General features: G+C 46.1%; 4 protein-coding genes, 2 non-coding genes and 1 pseudogene across 6 annotated transcripts; 3 read left to right on the top strand and 4 right to left on the bottom strand.

Annotated features, from left to right (window-relative positions):
- Positions 1-580: 580 nt before the first annotated feature.
- Positions 581-653, bottom strand: TRNAR-UCG. Its single transcript has one exon. It is a non-coding gene; the product is annotated as a tRNA-Arg (tRNA).
- Positions 654-3,541: 2,888 nt separating this feature from the next.
- Positions 3,542-3,613, bottom strand: TRNAM-CAU. The gene has a single exon. It is a non-coding gene; the product is annotated as a tRNA-Met (tRNA).
- Positions 3,614-4,267: 654 nt separating this feature from the next.
- On the top strand, positions 4,268-4,630 carry LOC121147799 (histone H4). The gene has a single exon (XM_040967706.1). The coding sequence runs from the start codon at positions 4,310-4,312 to the stop codon at positions 4,619-4,621; it is 312 nt and encodes a 103-aa protein (XP_040823640.1). The 5' UTR covers positions 4,268-4,309; the 3' UTR covers positions 4,622-4,630.
- A 5,671-nt stretch (positions 4,631-10,301) lies between these two features.
- Positions 10,302-10,721, bottom strand: LOC121147800 (histone H2B type 1-C/E/F/G/I). Its single transcript, XM_040967707.1, has one exon. It carries the CDS (start codon positions 10,681-10,683, stop codon positions 10,303-10,305), a length of 381 nt encoding a protein of 126 aa, XP_040823641.1. The 5' UTR covers positions 10,684-10,721; the 3' UTR covers position 10,302.
- A 350-nt stretch (positions 10,722-11,071) lies between these two features.
- On the top strand, positions 11,072-11,477 carry LOC121147678 (histone H2A type 1). Its single transcript, XM_040967568.1, has one exon. The coding sequence runs from the start codon at positions 11,080-11,082 to the stop codon at positions 11,470-11,472; it is 393 nt and encodes a 130-aa protein (XP_040823502.1). The 5' UTR covers positions 11,072-11,079; the 3' UTR covers positions 11,473-11,477.
- Positions 11,478-12,615: 1,138 nt separating this feature from the next.
- Positions 12,616-23,753, top strand: LOC121147754. The gene is made up of 3 exons (XM_040967658.1): positions 12,616-13,053; positions 22,148-22,281; positions 23,135-23,753. The coding sequence occupies exons 1-3, from the start codon at positions 12,649-12,651 to the stop codon at positions 23,688-23,690; spliced, it is 1,095 nt and encodes a 364-aa protein (XP_040823592.1). The 5' UTR covers positions 12,616-12,648; the 3' UTR covers positions 23,691-23,753.
- Positions 22,001-22,397, bottom strand: LOC121147687 (annotated as a pseudogene).
- Positions 23,754-24,983: the final 1,230 nt, after the last annotated feature.

Raw genomic sequence — 24,983 nt, 5'->3', positions numbered from 1 at the left:
GAACAGTTTTTATAGGGCAAAATCATAAACTCTGCATAACAGTCAGCATTTCTCACTTTCAGATTAGATAGTCCGGGGGTCCCTTAACTTTGTATATTTTCTCAATTGTTGACAGTCTGTATTCCTTGTCACTTTCTTATCCATTACATTCTTGCGTTGGCCTTGCTTCTTCATCTTCTTTATTCCTGTAATTGTCTGACTCATTTCTGGGAAACTAAAACTTTACTTGTTTCATGAAATGACTTCTCTATACTTGTTCTAACATGGCTCTACTCTTGCTCAGCAGAAAGCAATATACAGAAGCAGAATCAGGCGGTTATTCTAAGCTCTTACAACAGCTAGGGACTAAAGATTACAACTAGGAAAGAATCTGGGAACTCTAGGGAGTACAGGATGGCCGGATCTCTCATTTGTGACCTGCAGTCTTGGTTTCATCGCTCTTCTCAGAACCCAGATTTAGAGAACCTAAGAGGAACATGTGGAGATCTCACAAGAAGGTTTTTTTCTTTTTTCCAATAGAACAGGGAGGGAGATTTGAGGTCTGTACAGAACAGGAAAGGAAAAGATAATGTAACCAGACTAACCACGAAGGGATTCGAACCCTCAATCTTCTGATCCGAAGTCAGACGCCTTATCCGTTAGGCCACGTGGTCACCGCTGGGTGGGAGCTTCTGCAGCTCTTGAAAATGAAGCAATCTGACTGGTCTCAAACTGCAGCCCATAAACCATAAAGAGCAAAAGCGCCAGCGTCCCGGCGCTGCCCATTCCTTTTGTTGGAAAAACGGAAACTCCAGCTCTCGTTTGCTGTTTAGGGCCGCAAAGCGACATTATGAGGTTGACAGTTATTTCTGTTTCGTAACACAGGGAAGCTGGCTTTATAAATTCTGTATTTTGAGGGAGAAGTTTTTGCATGCACATTTGTAAGACTTCTTTCCACGCTGCCCACCAACGGGCACCCTTACAGGGACTCGACGAGTCTGCGCAATGCACCTGCCAGGGCACGTTCCCTTCCCTGGTTCTCGGGCCGCAGGCACCCGCAAACGGTCCTCATTCTATGAGAGAGACACGTAATGAGAGGGCAAAGGTTGCAATGAATCCCTCTGTGGCGCAGACACGACATTTGCGGCGCTCTGCGCTGTGCTTGGCTTCCCCGTGCGCCGGGAAGTGAAGGTCGGATTTGGTGTAGTGTCTTTCATTCAGTGAGTCTCCGTGAGCTCATGAACCTCGTCTGAAGATTACGTCAGCAGTCAGCATCAAACACATTTTCTTCTTTTTTGTGAACCCCAGGCGCTGGGAGCACCTACCCACCTAACTCCCTGGTGAGCCTAGGCTTGGCCGGATTAGCAAATGAGCAGAGTCGGCGGCTCAGAAATGGGGCTTTTCACAGTCTTTCTTTCCCTCTCCATGGAATGACATCTGGCAAATGGTGGAGTTCAACAAGAAGCGAGGAATTGCTTATTTTCATATTTTCTTGAGTTCTGTAACCCTCTTCACCACGAGGATTATTTATCAAGATTTTCTTTGTACCCTGCAAAATAATCTGAAAATGGACTTCCCATTCTTTTCTGGTTGGATGGAGTTTGGTTAAAGACTATGGCTATACTGTGGTGACATGTAATCTTGACCAGATGTTGGAAGGGTGAGAAATAGTTGAATTTTGTATGGTCTGAGTATCTGGTAATTGGGTGAGGGTGAGAGAGAAGTGGTATGCCTCTCCAGTTCTGGTCTGTTGTAACAACAGTTCCTGTGCACCGAGGGAGGCCTGCAGGAGGAGTATTTTGAGGGGGAAGTATGTTTGGGGTGCTAGGATCCATTGAGACACGTCAAGGGTTCAATCCTGTCTTCAGCATCCAAGTGAGGATGACCAGTATGGAGTGACCAGACTCCAGAAATATGCATTGTCCAACCCCTACCTCTTCTAATTTAGGAGGGAACTTTCCAGAAAAAGCAATCAAGGTCTCCAACATGTGAAAATTCCAGAAGTTTGCCTTTTAAAATGGTCCATAATTAGACAATGACGTCCTATTAGATGAAAACAAAAACAAAAACAAAAAGCAAAACCTTGAGCGTGTTTAAGATTTCACTCGGCGCCCTTTCCCTACCTCTTTTGCTTTGATTACGTACTGTGACCCCAGATTTTGTGACGAGTTGACATCCCTGGCCCTCAGAGCGCCCCCTAAAGGCCCATCACGCTGAATTGCTTGTTCTTGCTGCTTAGAAGTCCTGGGAAGTCACACCTCCTTGCATTCAGTTCTTTTATCTGGAACACTTTTGGCTGTCTGGGAAGACTCCCTCAGGTTTGGCACAAAACCTCCCACTCTTCCTGAATTAGCCATTGCCAGGGCAATGTGAATGCAGCAAATCTTTTTACTGTTTTCATTTCATCGTGTAGATGGGTTTCATTGTGATGACACATAATGGCACACACTGCCCACATACTGAAAACCAAAATACTCCCGTGTCTACGGAATGCTGGGTAATGACAGTATATACTGGTAGTGGTAGTTTTCTACGAACCAGGCTGTCAGCATATGGAAAACATAAAAATTGTCAATGTGCACTTTATGTCCGGGTAAGTGACCGTCTCCCTGTAACAACCTGGATTCCAATACTCAGGCAGACTTTATAGGCAAGCAGAGCCTACACATGTGCCCGCTGTCAACAGAGTTGTGTGTCAGGACGGGAAAGGAAAGGCTCCTGCAGCTGTCACCTGCCTTGGTTTTCCTGAATTGTGTCTTTTGCTATAATTGACCCTCAGTTATAGGTTGAGTCATGGAACTAAGACCATCCATTTTCCTTGCTCCCACTGGGTTGATCATATAATCCTTTTCACGGAGTATTGCGTTTCCTCACAGACAAAAAGCATCTATAGACTGTAGGCTACATAACGTTTCTTTTTGAAGCTCAGTACAGGATCTGATATTTATTGGAATGGCGGCCTTTTCTAAGAAAAATAGGAAACCATCAGCACACAGGTTCTAACTGACATTTTGCAGGTTAAGGGCCTTTAGCTGCCACGGTTTTATCTTGGATGCTATTGAGATCCTAGATATTGAAAGTTTTGCCACAAACTACTCTTTCATTTCCAAAATGAAGACCTGTGGTTTGGAAAGACCTTAGCGAGGAAGCTCCAGTGGATACCTAGGCCATCCCCTGACCACCTGGCAAGGACTGCTTCCGCGGTAGAGGGAAGTAAGGGTCCTCCCACGCTGCCTCCACAGTGGCCACCTTTGGCTTTCACCTTTCCCCAGTTTCTTAGGACAATGCAGAACGGATGTAACTGCTTGGCAAGTAACACGACCACCTTAGAAACCAGCAAAAATCTGGAAAGTAGGGAGGGCATATATAATTAGGGATACTAGCGACAGACAATAGGCTTACCTACTGACATAGCAGAATTTAAATATTACTATTCAGGGCGTCTTTTTTTTTTAACTTGAGAAGTTTTCTACAAGCACGGAGAGTTCGTTTTCTTGTTTTATTTGGTAATTAAACTTCCTGTTTTAAAACAGAAAAAAAATGCAGTAGTAAAAACAGCTGATAGCAGAGGATGGTTTCGATCCATCGACCTCTGGGTTATGGGCCCAGCACGCTTCCGCTGCGCCACTCTGCTTCACGGCCGCTCACCGCTTCAATACCTTTGTTAACAACGTCTGCAGATAATATGTTTTTAATCCAAATATTGGTGATAGAGACCTAAACACCAACACACTGGTAAGTCTTTGGGCGCAGATAACGGGCGGCTGGATAGTGACACGAGGTTTCCAGGGCTTAGTAAATGGGTTCGGAAGTGGAGATAGGAACGCGTCCCGATCATCAGTAGGGGGTGAAATCACAACAGTTATCTGTGTTCGCAAAGTCCTTCATGTAAGGCTGCTGGGTGAAAGACCTGGAGTTTGCAACTCCTCTGCGGAGCTCCCATCTGCCGGAGCCGCCACGTCCGGGACCGAGCGCGGCAGCGAGGCCGCTGCTTCCGGGCGTGGGAGCCGGGGTTCCCGTGCCGTCTGCCGCAAACGTCCCAGACGGTAAATGACAATCGCTAAAAACCGTGAACCTTCCGACCCTGTCAGGACGCCCTAAAACACTCTCAGGTGGGAAAAGAGCAGTTTAGGCCGCAGCCCAATCCATTGAGAGCGCGCCAAATCAGCGCATTGTGACGTCATCGCGCTGGCGCGAGGGGCGGGAACTGCAGCCAGAAGGGCGGAGCCAGTGCACGCAGCCTGTTCTCAATCAGGTCCGCAATCCCGGCATATAAAGGGATGTTCTGTGTTCGTTAGCTACTTGCTGTTTGCACTCGGTAGTAGCAAGCATGTCTGGTCGCGGCAAGGGAGGCAAAGGCCTTGGCAAAGGCGGCGCCAAGCGCCACCGCAAGGTGCTGCGCGACAACATCCAGGGCATCACCAAGCCCGCCATCCGCCGCCTGGCGCGCCGCGGCGGCGTCAAGCGCATCTCGGGCCTCATCTACGAGGAGACCCGCGGCGTGCTCAAGGTCTTCCTGGAGAACGTCATCCGCGACGCCGTCACCTACACCGAGCACGCCAAGCGCAAGACCGTCACCGCCATGGACGTGGTCTACGCGCTCAAGCGCCAGGGACGCACCCTCTACGGCTTCGGCGGCTGAGCTGCTCCTGCAACCCCGAACTCTCAACCAAAGGCCCTTTTCAGGGCCGCCCACGTTTTCATGAAAAAGAGCTAACACGTTTTTTCGTTTTTGCGGCAATGGCGTTTTTGCGGCAGTTGTGGTTTTTTTTTTTTGGTTGGGTTTTAAGCTTTTCGTGAAACTGATTTGTGTCGCATTCCTGCGATGTATGCTTTACTGTCGTAACTGCAGGATGATTTTCCCCGTTTTCCTGTTAAATTTTTGGTAAGCAGCCTGACATGTGAGACGGTTCCGCAATATTGCAGCCCTCAAAATGGCGGGAACAGGGAACAAAGCGGTATGAGGGACGGTAGGAGCTGGTTGGTTCCCGCCGCCATAGCTCAGTATCTGGGTGCTCGGGGAGGGAACAGCACGCGCGTCGCAATCTGGTTTCTATACCGTGTCAGTTATTATGTACTTTGTTACGGAAATAGCAGGGAGTCAGGTTATTTCAGGCTATTAGAAGGCAGCTGTTGTTTAAGCGGTGATTATTGAATTAGGTATGTAATCCGCATTTAACGCCATGGTAGCATCAATTTGTACTCATTCTGCAAAAACTAGACTGCGCAGGTGTCTGAAGACCGTGGTTTTAACCAGGTGCACAGTACAGATAAGCCACTTCAAACTTTCGTGTTAACTTAGTGCCAAGTTAGAGATAATTAGGGATTTCTCAGTACAAATCCAGACGAACTGTGCTTGGCAGCTTGCTGTTTCGGTAGAACAGCGCCTCGTTAAGCATGGAGGATCACCCTCGTTTTCTTCCTCATGCTATTCCAGACAGAAGACGGGTTCTGTTGCAGGCTGCCGCGCGGGGGCACCGGTATCCCGTACATCTGTTATCCTTCGCGGGCTCAAACGAACAGCCATATGTCTTAATGGCAGAAGTGGGATGCATTGCCAAGACTTGAGACAAATTGGCGTCAGGGCGGCGACCCTGGAAACAATGCTCTCCACTTCTCATTACAGGCGAGAACTCAGCGCCTTTGTAGCTTGTAAAAACCCCCGAGCCACGCTCATTCGGAAGAACACTGGCTGCCTGGTGCCTCATCTACTGATTTAAGTCTGTATCCTCTAATCTTGTACTGGTTGTTCTTACTGGACATTGTTGACAAGGACCTGAATCTTCGGTAACAACAGCAATGAATGAAATTAAACAGGGCAATATTTTTATATCAGTGTATAAACGGAGCGTGGAGTAATTGTAAATAAGTAATATCTGTGTTAGGTGGCGTGAGCTCTTTAAGGTCCCCCGACAAGCAGGAGTAGGCTTTAAGGTGAAGGTGGAAAGGGGGAAGAGGAGATGATAGGACCATGGAAAGCTTTATTGATGAAGTGACGGTTGGGAAAGATCTGGAGGAATAGTCCAAACGGAAGACCAAATAGGAAAGACCTGGAGATTGGGGTTCAAGGACAGGTGTAGGTTGTTCTGAGGCCTTGCAGCCAGAATATGGACATGGGTTTAGCTTTGAGTGGGTGGGAATGACCGAAGGGTTCAGAGCAGAAGCCTGACCAGAGCTGATGTAAATTTGAAAACATCCTTCTTCTCTGAATGATGGAGCATGGACAGCAGGAGCAGCGAAACCATTTAGGAGGCCAGAGATCTGAGAGCTATTGATCCTTGTGTTAATTTAGCCTGTGGATTTTGTGTGTATTTTCAAAGAAGAGTTGATGGTTTTCTGAGCTAGTAAGGGTAGGAAATGGAGAATATTCACGAATGATTTGGATGACATGGAACCCACGTACATACCAATTGCTAAAGTGTGGGAGGAACAGGGAAGGAGCAAGGTCCGGAGCTAATAAGGAGCAAGCCTTGGGTACCAGGGAGTTTGAGATGTCTCTAACATGTTTAAGGGCTAGTCAGTTGGATGTAGGAAACTGTATCAGGGAACAGGTCTGGGATCTTAACAATGTTACCAATTGTCAGAGTAAAACTGTCAGGAGACTAACAACACTATCAGGTGAGATATCTTAGAAAGGAAGGCTGATAATGAAGAGAGGCAGTGTGCCGACTGGATGCTAGGTCAGGGGAATAAGAAATGTGGCATGTGAATTGATGGCTGTTGGTTTAGCAGTGCTTTTTCTAGTCATTCATTTCGTCTATAATCCTTAGAATCAGAACGGGTATTATTCCTAATTCAGAATTGTGCAAAAATGTCCTTACTAAGCAAATGGGTCATGACATTGGAATTCTTAGTCAGATAATTGATTTTTGTTGAAGTTTGAGCCTTCCTGACAATCACTCACTCTTCCACATATTTTAATGCAATTCCAGAAAGTTCTCAGGCACCTCAGCTGATGAATCTTGTAACAGTTTGGTCTTTCTGTGCACCTTACTAGCTCCAGATCTGAGAAGGTAGACTTGAACATGAACAGGTGATACTGTTAAACTCATGTTTTCTTATAGCTGTGGAGATACTGTAGTTGTGTGGAAACCTAAACCACAGGCTTTGAACTGCAGAGTCAGAGGCGCTGCTCCTTGGCGCAAGTCTCTGCTTGAGGGTCTGAATTACTTTCACTTCTGACTTAAACAGGTCTCACACAGAATTTCTGCCATCACTTCTCACAAAACCAGTTTCTCTTCTTGAAAATGGTGACTGGTGATTTTACTCTTCCCTTTGGAGTCATTTTTTTTTTCCATCCCACCCCTCAACTTTCACCCTCTACCTATTAGTGAGTCCTGTTAGCACCAATGTCAGAACGCAGTCTTCCCCACTGCTGTCCTGCTCAGCATCCTCCTCTCCCACCTGCTTCTGCCTGGCTTGCTTTTTACACAGCAGGTGAATGGGATGCAGTCAGGGGCCAAGCAGATGGAACAGTGCTCTGACATCTCCCAGAGTAAAAGGCCCAAGTCCTTTGAGTGGCTTACAAGGTCCTGCTTTCTTGATCTGGTCACTTTCACTTTGCAGCCTTTTATTCTTCCCAACCCAGCTGTACAAACTCTTTGAAATTTTTTTCTGAGTCTCCAAGGGGATGGTCTATCTGGTTCTTTCCATGTAAAACATTCAGCTTCCACATCTCCATAGGTAGTCCTTGCTTAGCGCCTGTAGGTTTGTATTGCAATTTTATCCCCTCAGTGAGACTGTCTGTTTGTGGCCAGGCTGCTCAGCACTGCAAATTCCCACTACTTGTCCTTGGAGAGGTGGCAGTCAGCTTGCAGTTAGAACATATTCTATGAAAAGTGATGCAAGAATGCAATATCAACTACAATGTCACAGGGGGGTATTAGTGGCAGTAACGGGACTGGTCTTTGGTACTTGGACAGTGGCTTGGTGCTGGTTTTGGAGGCCCTGTGGGCTAGTGAAAGAATCTGCGTTACACACGAGCACAGGGCCCATGCAGTATGTTTTTCCTGCCTCTGGTTCTGATTACGGATTAATTCTTTTACATAATCCATGGCTGCACTGACTATTTTGTTTTTAAGTTATTTATATTGAATTCATCTAAACAAGTGAATGGATTAATGAATAAGTAGCATAAGTCTAAATGAATTTACCGTTGACAAAAATGAAGCATTTCAATGCATGTGGGAGGTTCCTTCTCCTGGCAGGAAAGGAAAATAATACACGAAGGAGCCATACAAAATGAGTAAGTCTTGCATATTGGCAACAATTTTGCAAAGAGCGCTACCTGTCTTTTCTGGATATTTACAGAATTCTGGGAGGTGAAGAGTGATGAAAATTTTAATACAAGCACCATTTAATTGCTTATGGATGTTATGTTTGTGAGGGAGGTGAAGTAACTTTTTCATTAATAGATTTATGCATTGTTTTTTAATTGAGTATAAGCAAATAAAAATATTCTAAATCATGGGTCAGTTATGAAGGATAGATAACAGGAGAACCATATGTGAGTCCAATGGCAAATGAGCTATCATCATAGATATGAACAAGAACTGCTTTGACCTAAGCTCATCCTCCAGTTGTCCCACTAGAGGCAACCCTGGCCCTGAATGTTTTTGTCTTTCTGGTCTTGATAAGACTTTGCATTTTTCTGGCCCATGCTATTACATACTATTTTGCTTGCCTATCCCATTTGAATTTTGGGGGAACATATGTTCAGCTTCATGTGACTCACCAGGTAGTTCACAAATAATTCTTGCCCTTTTGCCCTTTAATGCTTGGTTCCTTTTATGTTTTAGCTTCCTTATTCATGAGCTATATTTTAACATTATCCTATTCATTTTTACATATAAAAAAAAAAAAAAAACCCACAAAAAACCCTAGTACACATAGTCCCTGGTAAGGCTCAGTTATCAGTTAAGTAAATCATCCCTTTTCCTTAGCATAGGACCGGAAGAGTTGAACAAAGTATTTTTGTTCTTGGCAACACTCCTGGGAATATCTGGAGCTGATTCCCTTCCAAGCAGTTAATGATTTCACCCAAATGAATACAGAAGTGCTGGTGAATATTTTGCCTGTGATTCTTCTGGGATTTGGGTCTTGTGATTATGTGTATAACACAGTAAGATAATCATCTATGTGCTACAAACAAGAATACATTATTATCCACTCATCTTTGAACCCAGTATTTCTAGTAGTCATTGTTATGCTGACCCTGGGATGGGGTCAAGGATGTTTCCTCAGATGGTATAGAAATGAAAAAGTGGGGAGGCAAGTGCAAGTGTTGCAATCTTTTCAGAAGCAGAGAAGACTGGACACTGGCTCAAGGGGACCCAGTTATCTATGTGGCCCAGCTTTTACACTTCAAGAAGAATAATAAAAAATCTGAAGTCCTTCTCATTCAGGTCCGCTCATGCAAATGAGGCAAACTCCAGCTTGTGACGCACATGCAAATGAGGCATGCGAGTGCTACCAATCTGATACGCCGAAAACAAGGTGGCGTGTTCTGGCGTTTTCAGTTAGCTGGAGCCGTGGTTTTTCTGGGAAGAGTTTTGCAGAGGCTTTTGTAAGTTTTAACACCTGGAAAAAGGTTTTTAAAATTTTCTTGTGACTCCACCTTTTTTTTTTTTTTTTGGCCGAGAGTCCATGTCCACTTCTACAGTGAATCCGACAACGATATACAAGATATTAAATGACGCCTTTATTATCGCAGGCATAGGGAATTTGCTGCATATGCAGCAATCCAAAATTGAGTCAGTTAAAGCACGCTGTCATCTGCTGCGGAGGCACGTACAATACCAATGAGAAAACCAAGAAAAAGCACATCACAGCTGATAAAGTAAACAAACTAGAAATCTCCTTCACATCATCAGTTGTGTTTTTGTGTAAATAAGTTCAAACCTAAATACTGGGGCCATCCTGAAGGTAGTAAGGGATTGCACGATAAAAAGTGACAAAGATGACTAGACAGTAATTCCTTGTAATGATACCCTTCTGTGCTAAAAGCAAAACGAAATTTAGTAATCTAGCAATGCAGGTACAGTACAGAGGAGCAAGAGTCCAAAACATTATGGCTCACCAGATAGCAATTGTGTTAAATTCAAGTATAGTAACACTGGCACATTGTTACTGAAGGGAGTTTTTGTAACCAGAACCAGGTTGGGGACAGAATGCTGTATCTCCCCAAAGCAGTAAAAAGGAGTAACTGTGGCCAGTTAGTTACCTATAATCAGTATGCATAAACACCAATGTCACAGATCTTTCATAGGCTGTGTAGGTGGCTCTGAAAAGAGCCTTTGGGGTGAATTGTGCCCAAGCACGCGTCTACTTGGAGCTGGTGTACTTGGTGACGGCCTTGGTGCCCTCGGACACGGCGTGCTTGGCCAGCTCGCCGGGCAGCAGCAGGCGCACGGCCGTCTGGATCTCCCGCGACGTGATGGTCGAGCGCTTGTTGTAGTGCGCCAGGCGCGACGCCTCGCCCGCGATGCGCTCGAAGATGTCGTTGACGAACGAGTTCATGATGCCCATGGCCTTGGACGAGATGCCCGTGTCCGGGTGCACCTGCTTCAGCACCTTGTACACGTAGACCGAGTAGCTCTCCTTGCGGCTGCGCTTGCGCTTCTTGCCGTCCTTCTTCTGCGCCTTGGTCACCGCCTTCTTGGAGCCCTTCTTCGGGGCAGGAGCGGACTTGGCTGGCTCAGGCATCGTGGCTGCAAGACTCAAATCTGTCCTCCACGAGAAGAAGTCAGAGTGCGGAGGCCCGTGCGCCACCAGCCTATTTCTGCGCTGAACATGCAAATGAGGATTGTAGATGTCTGGGTTTTCATTGGCTTGCTGGCTTCGCTGCCTGCTGATAGGCTACGACGGGATGCTGAGCTCCCATTGGCTCTATCAGTATCCTCGCCTCAGACAGGACCGCCCTACGGCGGCAGACGTCCTATGCAAACTAGAGGCAGCCTGTTCTCACAGCTGCGTTGTGATTGGCTGGACGTGGCATCCGGACGCTGCCATAGGCTACTTTACGAAACCAGAGCAGAGTATAACTGTGCAGCTGCCGGGTGCTGGGCATCTTGGGTTTAGCTGAACCTCAGAGCCATCGCCATGTCTGGACGCGGCAAGCAGGGTGGCAAGGCTCGCGCCAAGGCCAAGACTCGGTCCTCCCGGGCCGGGCTGCAGTTCCCCGTGGGCCGCGTGCACCGGCTGCTGCGCAAGGGCAACTACGCCGAGCGCGTCGGCGCGGGCGCTCCCGTGTACCTGGCTGCCGTGCTCGAGTACCTGACGGCTGAGATCCTGGAGCTGGCGGGCAACGCGGCGCGCGACAACAAGAAGACGCGCATCATCCCGCGCCACCTGCAGCTGGCCATCCGCAACGACGAGGAGCTCAACAAGCTGCTGGGCAAGGTCACTATTGCCCAGGGTGGTGTTCTGCCCAACATCCAGGCCGTGCTGCTGCCCAAGAAGACCGAGAGCCACCACAAGGCCAAGGGAAAGTAAAGTCTAAGATCTGTAAAGGTTTTTTTGTTTTGTTTTCAAACCAAAGGCTCTTTTCAGAGCCATCCACGTTTTCAGAGATGAGCTGTTAGCCGTGTCATTTCTAAAGAGTGCTATACTTCATGTTGTACATTTGAGGTTAGGATATGTGTCCAGTTTTTGTGGGTAACAAATAGGCCATACCCCTGGCAAAGGCGTCATAAGAAATGATTTTTTAAAATATTTATTTTATTGGTAAGGCAGATATACAGATAGGAGAGACAGGAAGATCTTCCGTCCGATGATTCACTCCCCAAGTAAGCGCAACGGCCGATGCTATGCCGATCCGAAGCCAGGAGCCTCTTCCGGGTCTCCCACATGGGCGCAGGTTCCCAAAGCTTTGTGCCCTCCTCGACTGCTTTCCCGGGCCACAGGCAGGGAGCTGGAAGGGAGGCAGGGCTGCCGGGATAGAACCGGCGCCCATATGGAATCCCGGATGTGCAAGGCGAGGACTTAACCACTGCGCCACAGCGCCGGGACCAAGAAATGTTTTCGTTCAGTTCATACAATCCCGCCTGTCTAAAGTAGCAGTAAAACCCTTCGTTTTCGCCCCACAGGTCCTGAAACTTTAACATAGCTGCTGGGGACAGCTTCTGTTTTCACTGTGGTAGACAAAGAGGTTTAAGCTAACATGAGTCCGGGAGGTTGTCACCGAGCTAGGAGAACGGCTGTTGAGGCTTTCAGGAGTCCAGAATTGTTGGGAAAAGTCGGGTTCGGAGCTATTTTAGGCGGATCCGAATTTCCTAAGGCCTTTGTCATTTGACAGGAGCCCAGGGATGTGTTAGAGTGGCAGTTGCCGCAATCTAGAAATCCGCAGGAAAATAGCTGGGACACGAGGCGTTCCAAGCCTATTCCCGGAAGACTCGCACTGAATATCAAATGCTTCTCTAACGGCTGCTACGGTTCAATCACCATAGTAAACGAACAAGAGCGGCAAAAAAGTTGTCGCTGGGCCGGAAGGAATTAATCCAATGAGAGCCCAGTGCGTCAGCACCACGTCATCCTCGCTGCAGCCACTGGCCTTACTCCGCGGGAGTTTTTAAAGTGGAGAGACCAATAAGAATGTCCCTCAGTATATTTAAAGGGAGAACGGTGCGGAACGCACTCAGTCTCTCCTTGTAGCTGCTGCAGGCTTCCCAAATGGCTCGCACGAAGCAGACAGCCCGCAAGTCGACCGGCGGCAAGGCCCCGCGCAAGCAGCTGGCCACCAAGGCGGCCCGCAAGAGCGCGCCGGCCACGGGCGGCGTCAAGAAGCCGCACCGCTACCGGCCCGGCACGGTGGCGCTGCGCGAGATCCGGCGCTACCAGAAGTCGACGGAGCTGCTGATCCGCAAGCTGCCGTTCCAGCGGCTGGTGCGCGAGATCGCGCAGGACTTCAAGACGGACCTGCGCTTCCAGAGCTCGGCCGTCATGGCGCTGCAGGAGGCGTGCGAGGCCTACCTGGTGGGGCTCTTCGAGGACACCAACCTGTGCGCCATCCACGCCAAGCGCGTCACCATCATGCCCAAGGACATCCAGCTGGCGCGCCGCATCCGCGGGGAGCGGGCTTAAGTCGTCCTTCCCTGGAACACCGCACCGTGAAAATCCAAAGGCTCTTTTCAGAGCCACCACTTCATCTTCAAAACAGCTGTGACTTCAGAGATTTCCTCATTTGTCACTGTATGTCTTTATTATTTTTGGTTGGTTAATTTGGGATGATTTTTTGGCTTAAGAAGCGGTATATCTTGTCCTGTTTGGTTGCTTCAAAACATTTTTAGGATGCTGAGCATGCCCAGAAAGTAAAACTGGCAGCTTTTTTAGAATGATTTTCTTTTCTATGCACTCATGATGTCTGTCATGCTAAATGTAATTGTGGTTTTTCAATTGCAGTGCGTTAGCTATTTGTCTTGTTATTGCTACGCTGTGAACTGGTAACCATGAAGAAGCTGCTAACTGAACGGCTGTCTAAGAATGGATGGATATTTCAGTTTTTATTGCTGCCACTTGTGCTAGATTCACAGCCGTGAATTCATTGTGCCAGTAGAGTAAGGGAAGCTTTCGTGCACCGTTTTTGGTCCACGTGGCTAAGTTAGGGTGGAGGTTGAGCACAGGCAATGCTACTTTTGCTTGGAAGCAGGTGTTTCCATTTTGGCTGACTAGCTGCTGTCTGATCCCACATCAGCAAAGACGCCTCCACCAGGCTTTTCTGAATGTCTGTGTTCATAGGGAAGTCTCAGTGTGCTTGATTTCTGGACTACTTGAATATCTCACTACGACAGCAAGGAAGCTGCTCCTCTGAGCAATCTCCCAGCCCCTTCCTGAGGTGTGCTGTTTTGCATTTACATGGGGACTTGGATATTCAAGGTTTTTTTTTTTTTCCTTTTAAAGATTTAGCTATTTTTTATTGGAAAGGTAGTAGGAGGGATAGATCTTCCGTACAGTGGTTTACTGTCTAAATGGTTACTTTGACAGCAGCTAGTTGATCTGAAACCAGGAGCTTGTTCCAGCTCTCCCAAGGCCTTGGGTCATTCTCTACTGCTTTCCCAGGTGATGAGCAGGGAGCTGGGGTGGGAAGTGCAGCACTCTACATGCACTGATGCCCCTATGTTATCCGCACGCTTGCAAGCTGATGGTTTAGCCAATTGAGCCATCGTGCCAGGTTCTCAGGTGATTCATTTGTATAAATTTTAGCAATTTCATTTCATTTCTCTCAGGTCGTTTTCTTTTTTCTAAACCTTATGTGATGGACCTAGTCTTGTTGCCTCAGAGGCAAATTCTTGCTTTGTATGCACCAGGATCCCATATGAGTGCTGGTTCATATCCTGGCTGTTGCAGTTCTCTTTCAGTTCCCTGCTTTTGTGATATACGACGATTTGTAAAAAGAAAAAAAAAAAAAATGAAAAGCCACTGTATCACTCAGTTCTCACGTTATACCATTGCCCAAAGATGTTTCCTGTGATCACTTCATCTTAGCTCCCTCATAAATATCCGTGTAGAAGTTGTAATCGTACTACTTATAGAAAAATTTTTGACGTATTCAAAAGGAAGAGAGACACCTTGCACCTGCTGGCTAATCCCCCAGTGCCAGCAGCAGCAGGGGTTGGGACATCTGAAGCTGGGAGTCTAGGTCTGCTCTCCTTGCAGGTACTTCGACCATTACAGTTGTGTGTCTATGACCCTCCTAGGCAACCACTGCATTCAGATGTTGCACTTGAATCATGCCAAGGCTCCGCAATGTGCTGATGTCTTCGCTCTTAAGTGCCTGCCTCACACTAATGGATTTTAAGATGTATCTATTATGTGTATATTTTCTGAGTGTTGACAGTGGGGGCAGATGCTGGGTTGTGTGTTCACAACACACACAGAATGGAAAAGAGAAAGAGGAACTAAGTGGTTATGTGTCCTCCAAGAGAAGCAAGGAAACCTGGCCATGCAGGGTCTGTGGAAGGGAAGAACATGGGTTCTTACTTTGGAGTAAATGCTGGTAACAAGATATAAGAACATCAAAAACTAGATCAAGGAGAAAAATGTGTGTGGGAATGGCGACTTGATGGTGGGGGGCAGAGATCGTAAGGATCTGCCTCTAGCTGTCACTCAAAGCTTGCTCGCTGAATTCCTCTATCCGTCTTTCATCTACCCTTCTGTCTCCCTTGCAGGATGGGGCAGAATAGCCGAGAAGCCAGCATTCAAATTCTAGCACACCAGAAATCCCTTCTAGGACAAAAGCCGCATTTCTATGTGGAAAATTAGAGCATGTATTTTCCACAAATGTCAGGTGATTGCCTAGCCATCGATAGTTTTATTTGAATTTAAGGACCCTGACAACTGCCAGCGCCACATATTTCTCTCCCTCTTGAAATGATGTGCCAACTAGACGTACTAATGGTAGCTTCCTTGGGAATTGTCCAGCTGGTCCAGGGCTTAAGAATTCATACTTGGACAGCTTGTAATATAGTGCCTGTGACATGAGTGTAAACTCCTCTGGTTCAGGAGATTCCTAGGGTGGTGACAGCCGACAGCTGAGTTGCATTTTGGAGACTGTCTCCGGCTGGCTTATTATAGTCAAAGTCTAAAGCCCTTGTCGGCAAGGGTTTTCAGATTCAAGTGCAAAGGTACAGATCTGAGGTACTATTTCCTGAGCTTCTTCAATCTCCACAGATCCTGGGATGTTCTTTGCCCCTTTCTTCTGGCAGGATGGAATGTGAACATGCTTGCTGGAACTGGAGTAAGTGTCTTAGAATACAGGATGTCAGGAGCTTGTTAAGAATGGCAGAGCTTGGACCCGGCACCATGGCCTAGCTGCTAAAAGTCCTCTCTGAACGTGCTAGGATCCCATATATATGGGTGCCAGTTCTAATTTCGGCAGCTCCACCTCCCATCCAACTCCCTGTTTGTGACCTGGGAAAGCAGTTGAGGATGGCCCAAGGCCATGGGACTTGTGTGGGAAATTTGGAAGAAGCTCCTGGCTTCTAGTTTTGGATCAGTTCAGCTCTGGCTGTTGTGACCACTTGGGGAGTAAATTAACTGATGGAAGATCTTCCCCTTTGCTTCTCTCTCAGTCTGACATTCCAATTTAAAAGACAATAAAAGACCTACAGAACACACTGACCAATGTGTTTTCTGGATCCCACGCCTTAAACTCAGGGAATCAATTTTTTTTTAAGATTTATTTTTATTATTATTTTTTATTGGAAAGGCGGATATACAGAGAGGAGAGACAGAGAGGAAGATCTTCCGTCCGATGATTCACTCCCCAAGTGAGCGCAACGGCTGATGCTATGCCGATCCGAAGCCAGGAGACTCTTCTGGGTCTCCCACGCGGGTGCAGGGTCCCAAAGCTTTGGGCCGTCCTCGACTGCTTTCCCAGGCCACAGGCAGGGAGCTGGAAGGGAAGCGGGGCTGCCAGGATTAGAACCGGCGCCCATATGGGATCCCGGGCGTGCAAGGTGAGGACCTTAACCACTGCGCCACCGCGCCGGGCACAGGGAATCAATTTTAAGTACAAAAAACAAAGCATGGGAAAGAGAGAAGGCAAAGCTAACATCATATCTGAAGTATGTTGTGTGACATGTGATCTCAAGCCTGGATTATACAGGTGATACTGTTATGGGGAACTTTTCCCAAGGGACTAGGTAACCTCTGATCTGTCTCACATTGAAAGAATTTCCACATGGACAAATCAATGAGCAAACAGATTTCTTAAGTCAGAGACCTCCTGCCTGTCACGAGGGAAGTTTTCAAGAGAGAAAGACCCAAGGAAATGTTTGAAGTGGTGTCTCTTAAGCGCAGTTTTGGTGACCCAAGTAATAGGTAACAATCAATGAGAGGTGGGGCGAAACTCATCAGAGGGTCAGGTTTGTGATTCTGTTTCCTTAGCTCAGATTAAAACAAAAAGCTTGATGGGTGTGTCGAGGAACTTTTTTTTTCATAAGAAACTAAATACTCAGAAAGGCTGGGTCATTGCTTCCTTGTTATTCCCATGATAAAACTAAAAGCTTGGCGTGGGATTGCACCTCAGTCTTACTAAGCACGGCCTTTGGGGAGAAACAAACATCTTGTACAGTTTGAACGAAATTCTCCCTTTTCACATTCTACCAAGTACATGGATCTAATTACCTATTAGCCTGCATAACCTCTTACGCTATCCTTGCTTTTGCACACTTGCAGTACTCTCCCAGGATGGCTTCCTTGCCAGCAGGTGGTTTTGGGTATTAGAGATGATGATGATGACACTCACTGTCCTGCAGCAATGGACTTTGTGCCTGGAGCTGATAATAACTCAAGTGGACTCCTACTGATGGTTGAAAGCTGAAGTTTATTAGTGGCCTCAGACTTTATATATTTAGGGTCATATAGGATAAGGGAGGAAGTATTGAGCTTATCAACGAAACCCATAAACTGTTTCTATATTTTTCTTTTGCATATTCCACCAAATGTTCTTATTCACATGTTGCCAACTCAACTGTTCTCACACAAATGTATCCATTTAGTTATACAATGGTACACATTTAGCTGTTCTCATGCGAATTATGTCCAATTAGTTATACAAAAGGTATTCATTCTGCTGTTCTCATACAAAGGGTATCCAGTCAGTTACACAAATGGCATCCATCCACCTATTCTCATAAAATGTTATCCAATCAATTGTAATCTTGTGTTCACTGACTTTCATGAGTCACAATATCCTTCTACAGATGACAAAGGGGTTAGCAGTTGCAAGAGATTTTGGAAGTAATGCTTGATCTATTGCAGAGTCAGGGACAATTACACAGCCACCCAGGATATTCTGAGTGGCTATGCCTTCTATATATAAATGTTTTCGGTGCAGAAGTGTAGCCTCTGTACATGTCAACATTGGGCTGTTTAAAAATTTTTTAGATTTATTAATATTTTAATTACAAAGTCACACGTACAGAGAGGAGGAGAGACAGAGAAGAATATCTTCTTTCTGTTGATTCACTCACTCCCCAAGCGGCCGCAAAGGCTGGAGATGCACCGATTCGAAGCCAAGAGCCAGGAAATCCCCTTCAGGCCTCCCATGCAAGTGCAGGGTCCCAAGGCTTTGGGCCATGTTCCACTGCTTTCCCAGGCCACAAGCAGGGAGCTGGGTGGGAAGCGGGCCCGCCAAGAACAGAACTGGTGGTATGTCGGATCCCAGTGCATGCAAGGCGAGGGCTTTACTCATTAGACTACAGCGCTGGGCCCTGGGCTGTTATAATAAAACCGTCATAAATATTGAGTGCTTCATAAATATTGGGTGTCTCCCTGGTACCATAATAGAGGACAGAACAAATTGATCAACTACCCCAGCCAAGTGTTGACAGTGATTATCTGGGTAAATCGAGTTTGACTATATCAACCAGTGGATTCATCCTGCTTGGAGTGGCGAGATTGGCAGTAATTGAAAGCTGTTGAGCTATCACAGCATTTTGAGTACGACCCTCGGAGCATGCTCCACATTGGGAACCAGGGGAGGTGTTGGGTGGCTGTCCCTCATCCCAGGGTGCAGAGGTCTTTGGGAGGCTGAGTGTAGCTTCTCCCCTTATCTCTCCTGTTTCCCCAGTTACAGGAAGGAAAAAAAGAGAATGTGAAAAGAATGGTTTCATCCACCTTTCTGTAGCCCTTGTCCCTTATCATCCTAATCAACTATGTAAAAATCATCAAAATACATAAATAAATAAATCTTTAAAAAATAAATATTAGGTGTCTCACTAATATTCGGTTCTTGGTTTTTGTCTTTTTCTGTCTTAACATGCTATACATCTCTACTGAATGTATATATAGGCTAGTTATGATTCATACTTGCTTCTGAACATTGTCTACATCTCTTTGCCTACCTACTTAAAAATATTAACAACTTCTTATGAATTATTTAATTTATAAAAAACATTAATTTGTTTGAAAGGTATTGCATTCAACTTGAGTCTCTCCCCAAGAATTGCAGCCCAGACAACTCTGCTAAGCAACAATTTATTGAGGAGGCAGGTAAACAGATCACATGGCAGGGGTCAGCGCTCTCTTCCTTCAGAGTACTTGAACGTGAGAGTTTTCACAGAGTGAGTGAATTATACAGCCTTGGGAACCAGGTGAGTTGGACAGCCAGGGGTGGTTGCCATGGGAACAATGGATAGACAATGGGTATAGCAACCATAGGAGGCAGTCATGGGAACAATGAGCGAATAAATCATATAATATTGATTCCTGGAACTGAGGGTTGCTATCAGGGCATGTTACTCCTTGTGATCTGGCTCAAAAAGCAGGAAACTGGCAAAACGTTTTTTTTACAGAAGAAATAAAGTGCAGGTTAGCAAACTTATGCAGGTCTGCCTGAACCAAAGTGACTCCATTTTGTGAGTGGATTTTACCAAGGCTGAATTACTGAGGAACTGGGAGGGAGAGACAGAGAGAGATTTACAGTCCTCTGGCTCACTCCCCAAAAGGCTGAAAAAACCAGGGCTGGAGCCAATCTCAACCCAGGAGCTTCTTCTAGTTCTCCCACATGTGTGCAAAGGCCTAAGCAGTTGAGCCATTCTCTGCTGCTTTCCCAAGTGTGTTAGCTGGGAGCTGGGTCCCAGGTGAGGCAAGTGGGACTCAAACTGGCACCCATATATTGGGTAGTGGTACTGCACGCTGTGGTATTACTGGTTATGCTAGAGTGCTAGTGCTGTGAATGGTTTAATAGTGATGAGATTTATCCATCCTATTTGTTTTGTACTGATTTTCTATTGTAGCATTCAATTGCACATTATATTTAGAATATTCATGCATTTCATATATTTGAAAACAAACGGGGTCTGGTGCAATGGTTCCAAAGGCTAATCCTCCACTTCCAACCCTGGGATCCCATGTGTTTGCTGGTCTGTGTCCTGGCTGCCCTACTTCCCACCCAGCTCCCTGCTTGTGGCCTGGGAAAGCAGTGGGGAATTGCCTAAGGCCTTGGGACCCTGTACACATGTGGAAGACCTGGAAGAAACTCCTGACTCCTAAATTTAAATTGGGTCAGTAACAGCCATTGTTGCCATTTAGGGAGTGAACCAGGGTATGGAAGATCTTTTTCTCTGCCCCTTCTGCTTTTCTGTAATTCTACCTTTACAATAAAATAATAAATTAATAGTTAAAAACAGAAAGGAAAAAGTTAACACTCATTAAAAGTGAGTTCTTTCCATAAGATTTTCAGAGTTTATAACCCAGGCCTGAGATACATGGTTTTATGTGAGAGAAATAACCGACTTTTATTTATTTGTGCCCCTTTCAAGTTGTCTCACTTCAGGGAGTAGCTAATAATGCATCAATAGAGGTATCAAGAAAAAAAAAAAAAGACCCTTTGCCTCATTCAAAACTTTATCAAGGCATAAAATACATCATCCTAGCTATCCTTAGAATGCTATTTACATTTAAATACATGTATTTATTCAATGTCACTGTATTTAAAAGCAGAGACAGAGGTCTCCCATCTGCTAGTTCACATCCCTGGAATTCCTAACCATGAGGCCAGGAGCTCCACCTATCTCAAAACTGCGAGGCAGGGGTCCAGGTACCTGAACCATCATTTGTTGCCTCCAAAATGCACATTAGAAGGAAGACATAAGATGCGGAATGAAGACCCCGGCAGTTAGGCAGGTGGTGTTCCATGCTGGGACAACTCATGGCTGGAACACCCACCTGTCTATATTGGGAAGACGCTGAATCAATGTGAACTCCGCACAAGTTGACATCGAGTGCAATTTACATGTGGTCTCTGCTCTAAACTGAGTCTGTCAATACGAACTTTAACTTCTCTCCGTCTTCCTGTTCAGCACCCAAATTTGTCTTGCCTTAAATGATTAGTCCAGTCTTACTGTTCATGTTGTGGATTCCTGCTGCCCCGGCCTCACTCTAGAATTATAACCATGAAGAAAACAGTCCGGTTAATACTAATTTTCTGGCTTCTGAATACCTGAAGCACAACACATATCCATTTATCTCAAACAGTTTTTAGCTCAAAACAAAGCGGTTTATGTAGAAAATGCCCTTCAGCGTGGGTTTTTTTGTTTGTTTCTCTTAAATAACCCAAAGCACAGTATTAAAGCTGTTGTCTGGAGGCTTTGAATGGCTCTGATAAAGAGCCTTTGAACTAGATTTGGGTTTCCAGGAATCTGAGGGAAACGCACCTACTTGGAAGCAGACTTGCAAGAATTGGTAAGAGGATAGCAAAAACTGCTTTGGGAACAAATGTGAGAAGTCTACTGAAACTTAACCGCCAAAGGAGACTAGAGCACCTGTTAAATTTCCAGTTGAAACTGCCAATGATTATGTATTACAGAACTTTCAAAGAGAATGGAAGTGGCTCTGGAAAATTACTCAGTAAAAATTACTCAGTAATTCAAAGACTTTGGGTCTTTGAAAGCGCTGTAATACAACTTCATTGTAACAGGTTTAAGTGCAGAGCTAACAGGTACACTGAACAGCAGTGTCAGTTACAATGGTATTTAATTTACATTAGGCATCAAGTGTTCTGCTATCGTATTATCAATTGTAAAAGCTATTTCCTTACCTGGGGCTGTTCAGTTTATCTTCATGTCATGTATTCTTTGTGGGCTCAAGGCACCTATTTTTAGTTACAATTTCCAGGAATCTCCTTTTAGAGAAATTAAAAGGTAATTTGCAAGCAGTGACATGATGGCATTTAATTTTACTCCATTACTTGTGATTCCTTAACCTAAATTTTGAGTCCCATTGACTAGACCCAAACAAGACACATCCTCTGAATCATTTGACCATAGGTACCATTGCCTACTAATAATGAGCTGCGCCGGAAGCTGTAATAAAGTATATAATACCCTATGTGGACAGTTACTAAACAGTACCTCTTCGTTCAAATTTTCACCTTCATATCATATAGTACAGGAGACAAAAAGCCTGCACAAGCGTTCACTCATCTTCCTCAGGACAGCAAATTTTACACCACGACTTGTGTTACAGATCATTCATGAGCTTTGTAGGTGGCTCTGAAAAGAGCCTTTGGGGTGAAGAGTGCCCAAGCACGCGTCTACTTGGAGCTGGTGTACTTGGTGACGGCCTTGGTGCCCTCGGACACGGCGTGGTGGCCAGCTCGCCGGGCAGCAGCAGGCGCACGGCCGTCTGGATCTCCCGGGACGTGATGGTCGAGCGCTTGTTGTAGTGCGCCAGGCGCGACGCCTCGCCCGCGATGCGCTCGAAGATGTCGTTGACGAACGAGTTCATGATGCCCATGGCCTTGGACGAGATGCCCGTGTCCGGGTGCACCTGCTTCAGCACCTTGTACACGTACACCGAGTAGCTCTCCTTGCGGCTGCGCTTGCGCTTCTTGCCGTCCTTCTTCTGCGCCTTGGTCACCGCCTTCTTGGAGCCCTTCTTCGGGGCAGGAGCGGACTTGGCTGGCTCAGGCATCGTTGCAAAGACAACACAATGAAGCGTTCCGAAATAGAGCGTTATTTATATAGCTTGTATGCAAATAGAGGTTTATCGTTGTCATTACCTCATTGGACGAAATAGTCCAATGAAATGCTTCGACGCAAATAGTGAATTCAAACCTACTTTTTGATTGGCTACTTTTATGTACTCGATCATACACTCTTAGTGGGCAGTTTCTATTTCCAAACACTAAATAATTTATGCTTTATGTTCCCGGCCAGCCTTCACCCCCCTCTAAACAAGGAACAAAAGACTGACGACCAAATATGAATACTTTTGTGTCGATGTGTTGTTCCGCTTTTGAAATAAGGATCCCGGGAAAATTTTCTGTAAGGGAAAACTTGCTTGCGAAACTGCCGCTGTTTTGTGTAGATTTGACAAATTGAGCAGTATTGTTAAAGCCACAATTTTTGAAGAACTTGGTAAATTTCAACAGCGGTGTGATTTTAATCATAGCTAGGCAGAAGCGATATGTCCCAAGATTAAAAATTGTAAATAAAGTTAAAATTTAAAATTGTAAATTGTAAGGCTTTTCTTCAAAATTTAATTTTACCGATTGTGTACAAAAGTGGACTTTTTGAACCAACCCAAGACCTACAGAGTTGTTTTCACACTTTTGCAGACTTGTGTGACCGAAAAGAAAACCAAAATAACAAAAGGCGACGATTAAGCAGGACAACTGAGTACCTTTGCAATAGGTGCAGATTCCCTACAGTATGCTAGTAACCAATCAAAGGTCTTACTCAGTCAGTAAACTGCCAGGCGCGGAGTTTGAGAATTCCGACCAATCAGGAAGAAGTCTCCTTTATAAATGGCGCGAGAAACACTGTTGGCTCAGTTATTGCTCTGACCCGTTAGCCATGGCTCGCACGAAGCAGACGGCCCGCAAGTCGACCGGCGGCAAGGCCCCGCGCAAGCAGCTGGCCACCAAGGCGGCCCGCAAGAGCGCGCCGGCCACGGGCGGCGTCAAGAAGCCGCACCGCTACCGGCCCGGCACGGTGGCGCTGCGCGAGATCCGGCGCTACCAGAAGTCGACGGAGCTGCTGATCCGCAAGCTGCCGTTCCAGCGGCTGGTGCGCGAGATCGCGCAGGACTTCAAGACGGACCTGCGCTTCCAGAGCTCGGCCGTCATGGCGCTGCAGGAGGCTTGCGAGGCCTACCTGGTGGGGCTCTTCGAGGACACCAACCTGTGCGCCATCCACGCCAAGCGCGTCACCATCATGCCCAAGGACATCCAGCTGGCGCGCCGCATCCGCGGGGAGCGGGCTTAACTCGTTCTTCTGTGAGGCCCACCTTCAACCCAAAGGCTCTTTTCAGAGCCAATCACCTTTTCTGTAAAAGGAGCTGTCAATGTGTTAAGCTTTAATATCCAGTCCAATCTTGTGGGTTCTCTTCGATCAGGTCCAATCTAGCAGTTAAGAAGTTTGTTACCTTTACCTGTCCCCATAATTTTGGCTCTTATGTTTTTGAGCGGTTGCAGACTAAGGTGGTTCTTGGATGTTTTGCTTGGAAGTTTGGCTAACATTTGCTAAAATGTTACTGTGGTTTTAAGGCCTTGCTGGCCTTGAACTCACCGTTTTGCCAGTGTGGGTTTTGTGCCTTTCCCTGTCACAGTGGCCTGTGAGTCACCAGAAATTTTAATGTCTGTCAAAATTCCCACTTCCTACGAGGCACCTGTTTGGTCCAACAAGGTGGGCAAGCCTGTTAGTATGGGCATCTAAGGTCTTGTGGGTATATTTATCGACTTCCGAAAGATCCTGCAATGGAAATGTTCTTCAAATGCTGTGCCATTCAGAAACAGCAGCATCTGATAATCCATAGTGGATGATTGCCACGGCATGGCAGTCCAGATGCATTTGGCAAAGAAACGGTTTTCTGGGGAAGTGTTCATGTCCTTTTTCGTTGCCAACATTCTGCTTGTTCCAGCTGTGATTGCTTGACGTGACCCTACTTGCAGCTGAAGCTATGGATTTTGAGACAGGTTTAAATGGTTCTGGTTTGCTTTTAAGTTGGCAATTATAACCACGCTTTCCGATGGTCCTGAAAGGGAAACGTTTTTCTAGTGGCACATTTGGAAGGGAAAGTCATTGTCTGCTGTTTTCACTCCTTGACTGTCCCCATGGATCCTGTTTGTCCTACCACAGCTTTTTCCAACCATGAAAGTAGAAGGCTAGATTGAAAATAGAGCAGCAGGGATAGGAACTGGCACCTGTATGGAATGTCAAAGTCACAGGCATGGAAGGAATTTCCAAACCTGACCCAGTATAGTTTAGTTAGGGCCAGACTACAATGCAGTAGCATGTACAACTAACTAGTTGCTGTGCATAGCCAGACAACACTGGCTTTAAGGTGCATTGCTGTACAACCTAGAAAATATGTGTAATGGTCTTAGAAGTGTGCTGGAAAAGAACCTTAGTGTGAAAATCCCAACCATTTGCTCATGGATCAGTGCTACTAAGAAACTCTGTGAGCTTGCAGGCCAAATGGCCTATGTGGCCTTTTGCACTGATGGGCCCCAATTCTTATGAATCAAGGCCCACCTAAGTCTGGCTATCTCACAGATG

This window comes from Ochotona curzoniae, unplaced genomic scaffold (assembly GCF_017591425.1).
Source record: "Ochotona curzoniae isolate NIBS_2020 unplaced genomic scaffold, NIBS_Ocur_1.0 scaffold_461, whole genome shotgun sequence".
NCBI classification, from domain to species: Eukaryota; Metazoa; Chordata; class Mammalia; order Lagomorpha; family Ochotonidae; genus Ochotona; species Ochotona curzoniae.
The sequence above is the reverse complement of the archived record's forward strand: the minus strand, read 5'-3'. Positions and strand labels throughout refer to the sequence as shown.

What these genes read in the sequence shown, in the direction of transcription:
- LOC121147799 (XM_040967706.1), top strand. Translation starts at nt 4,310, where the DNA reads ATGTCTGGTCGCGGCAAGGGAGGCAAAGGCCTTGGCAAAGGCGGCGCC.
- LOC121147800 (XM_040967707.1), bottom strand. Translation starts at nt 10,683, where the DNA reads ATGCCTGAGCCAGCCAAGTCCGCTCCTGCCCCGAAGAAGGGCTCCAAG.
- LOC121147678 (XM_040967568.1), top strand. Translation starts at nt 11,080, where the DNA reads ATGTCTGGACGCGGCAAGCAGGGTGGCAAGGCTCGCGCCAAGGCCAAG.
- LOC121147754 (XM_040967658.1), top strand. Translation starts at nt 12,649, where the DNA reads ATGGCTCGCACGAAGCAGACAGCCCGCAAGTCGACCGGCGGCAAGGCC. An exon ending in GCCGCATCCGCGGGGAGCGG is followed by an intron (nt 13,054 to 22,147) that starts GCTTAAGTCGTC and finishes CGCTTGTTGTAG; the next exon opens with TGCGCCAGGCGCGACGCCTC. An exon ending in ACCTTGTACACGTACACCGA is followed by an intron (nt 22,282 to 23,134) that starts GTAGCTCTCCTT and finishes GATTCCCTACAG; the next exon opens with TATGCTAGTAACCAATCAAA.